The sequence below is a fragment of the Podarcis erhardii genome, assembly GCF_964252035.2.
Source record: "Podarcis erhardii genome assembly, chromosome: 9".
NCBI classification, from domain to species: Eukaryota; Metazoa; Chordata; class Lepidosauria; order Squamata; family Lacertidae; genus Podarcis; species Podarcis erhardii.
This window is the reverse complement of record NC_138512.1, coordinates 32874173-32877010: the sequence shown is the minus strand read 5'-3', so window position 1 is coordinate 32877010 and position 2838 is coordinate 32874173. Positions and strand designations below refer to the sequence as shown.

Here is a 2838-nt window from a genome sequence, read left to right as displayed (position 1 = left end):
TTGTCCTATGTTCTACCTCTCAAATAGTATTCCAGCATTGATCTGTCAGTCTGAGAAAGACTAATGCTCAGCTTCACATTACCCACAAAAATAGTTAAAGTTGACAGATTTTGTGTTTGATCATCACATCCCAAGTTAGGAAAATGCAAAACAGCCATCAATTATAGTTTTCAGCTTGTGGCTAATGTACAGAAAACCTTATATATATCGTATAATAACAGTATATATCGTATAATAACAGTATAAATTACTACCCTTAGAATACATGAACAAATTCATTATTAAAGTCATCAGAAATCTTATGACCCAGAATTAGGTGTCCTGACATTTATTTATTTTTTGCAAAAAGACAAATTCATGACATGTACGTAAGACATGAAGCAGGCCCCCAGACCAGAGAGGATGAGTAAGGCGTTGATCCTCAGCTTACAGAGTTGGAAGAAAATCTTTTGAAATCGGTAGGAGTTGCTTCCAAAAGCATGTACAGTAGTGCCCCGCAAGACGAATGCCTCGCAAGACAAAAAACTCGCTAGACGAAAGGTTTTTTCGCCCGCGATTTGCCTCGCAAGACGAATTCCCCTATGGGCTTGCTTCGCAAAACGAAAACGTCTCGCGACTTTGTTTCCTTTGTGTAAAAACCGTTAAAACCAAGGGTGCTTAGCTTGAGCAGCTGCAGTTGCGACTTGACTTCGAGGAGCAACTGTTAGCACGTGGTTTGGTAGCCTTTTCTCAGACTTTGCTCACTTTTGAAGATTTTCCAAAACTTTTCCAGAACTTCTCTTTCATCCATTTGGTAAGTTAAACTTTTAAAACTTTTTTTGGGGGGGTTGGATTTTGGGTTGGGGTGTTTGGGATTCAAGGACTTGGTGTTGGGAAGGGGTTTGCGATAATCTGGGGGCTTGTGGGCCTTTTTTGGGAATTTTTATGATTTTCTGTGACCACTGGGCCAGGTTGATTTTTTTTGAAAAATTTTCTGAGTTTGAATTTCTGAGTGCTGGCCATGTTGTTATTTTTTGAATTTTTTTTTTTGTCTGGGTGGGGAAGCAGTTGGGGAGGGGTTTGCAGCAGTTGGGGAGGGGCTGGGGGAGCAGTTGGGGAGCGGTTTGCAATTTCTGTGTTGTGGGTGGGTTGGTGCGTGTCTGTGGGAGCAGTTGAGGTTTTTGAAGACATTGGTGATTTTTGAAGCTTTTCCAAAACTTATTTTGCAGCCATTTGAGGTTTCTGAGGACGTCGGTGGTTGATTGTTGAAGCTTTTCCAGAACTTCTCTTTCATCCATTTGGTAAGCTAAACTTTTAAAACTTTTTTGGGGGTTTTTGGATTTTGGATTTGGGGTTGGGGTGCTTGGGATTCAAGGCCTTGGTTCTGGGTTTTAATTTCTGTGTGGTGGGTGGCTGGCTGCTTTTGTATTTTTTGGGTTTGAAGCACATCACTGATTTTTTTTTCTGTTTCTGAGTTTACGAAGGTAGGAGCTGTGCTGCCATGGGACCCAAGAAGACTGCTGCTGCGGTGGCCGGCGAGAGGAAGAAGGAGAAGGTGACGCTGGAAATGAAGAAGGAGATCATCTGGAAGCACGACGGCGGAATGCGTGTGACGGACATCGCCAGGGAGTACGGCAGGAACCCATCGACCATCGGGACCATCCTGAAGATGAGGGAGAAGATCCTGGCGACTGATGCAGCCAAGGGAGTCACCAGGATCGTGAAGAACCGCCCAGCTGTCCTGGAGGAGGTCAAGAAGTTGCTGCTCATCTGGATAGAAGAGAAGCAGCGTGCAGGGGACACAGTGTCTGAGGCCGTCATTTGTGAGAAGGCCAAGGCCTTGCACACTGACCTCATCCGGGAACAGCCAGGAACCTCAGCCGAGCCAGAAGTCTTCAAGGCTAGCAGAGGTTGGTTTGACCGGTTCAAGACAAGATCTGGCATCCACAGTGTGGTCAGGCATGGAGAGGCTGCCAGTTCTGATGTTCCTGCGGCTGAAGACTTTGCAGCGGAGTTCCTGGAGGTTGTGACGACGGAGGGCTACGTTCTGCAGGCAGAGGCTGCGCAGGAGCAGGCCTCACTGGAAGAGGAGGAAGCAACTGAGGAACGGCTGTCCTCCAAAAGACTGAGGGACATTTGCCAGAAGTGGAAGGAGGTGCAGACTTTTGCAGATCTACACCACCATGAGAAGCACGTGGCACATGACGCTGGGAACTTTTATGATACGAGGGTCATGTCGTCTTTCAGGGAGCTGCTGAAAAGGCGGATAAAGCAGCAGACTATGGACAGGTTCTTGACCAAGAAGCAAAGAGTGGAAGAGGAGCCTTCTTCGAGTGGTCCCCCAGAGTCTTAGAAAATGTACTGTACACTTTGTTGATTTTTAAATGTTTTTCTGTCATGTTTATAAAGTTAATTTATTTTCCCTTCAATTTTTGAACTGCTCTTTACAGTATGTGTGACTTTAAAGAGCAGTTAATAAACTGTTGTTGTACCAAATTTGGCTTTGTTTGGACTTTTTTTGACCATAGGAACGCATTAATTGATTTTCAATGCATTCCTATGGGATTTCGTGCTTCGCAAGACGAAAAATTCGCTAGACGACAAAAATTGCGGAACTAATTAATTTCGTCTTGTGGGGCACCACTGTATTTAGAATCAGGTTGAGCATATTGACATGACAGTTAATGCCATTGAAATTAATGGCCTTGGGTTTATTTCTCACAAAGAGCAGGTGCAACCTTTGTATGAGCTGTACCATATAAGATTGTCAGAGAGAGAGAGAGAGAGAGAGAGAGAGCGCGCGCACTGCAGAGACTGTCTTGGGAGCTGGAGGGGGTATCTTTTTCTAGATGTATTTAA

The 2838-nt window shown here is 44.8% G+C and overlaps 1 protein-coding gene across 1 annotated transcript; it reads left to right on the top strand.

Moving 5' to 3' along the window:
- Positions 1–1074: 1074 nt before the first annotated feature.
- LOC309349762 (putative CENPB DNA-binding domain-containing protein 1) lies at positions 1075–2622 on the top strand. Its single transcript, XM_081876050.1, has 2 exons — positions 1075–1963; positions 2039–2622. Exons 1-2 carry the CDS (start codon positions 1481–1483, stop codon positions 2330–2332), a joined length of 777 nt encoding a protein of 258 aa, XP_081732176.1. The 5' UTR covers positions 1075–1480; the 3' UTR covers positions 2333–2622.
- Positions 2623–2838: the final 216 nt, after the last annotated feature.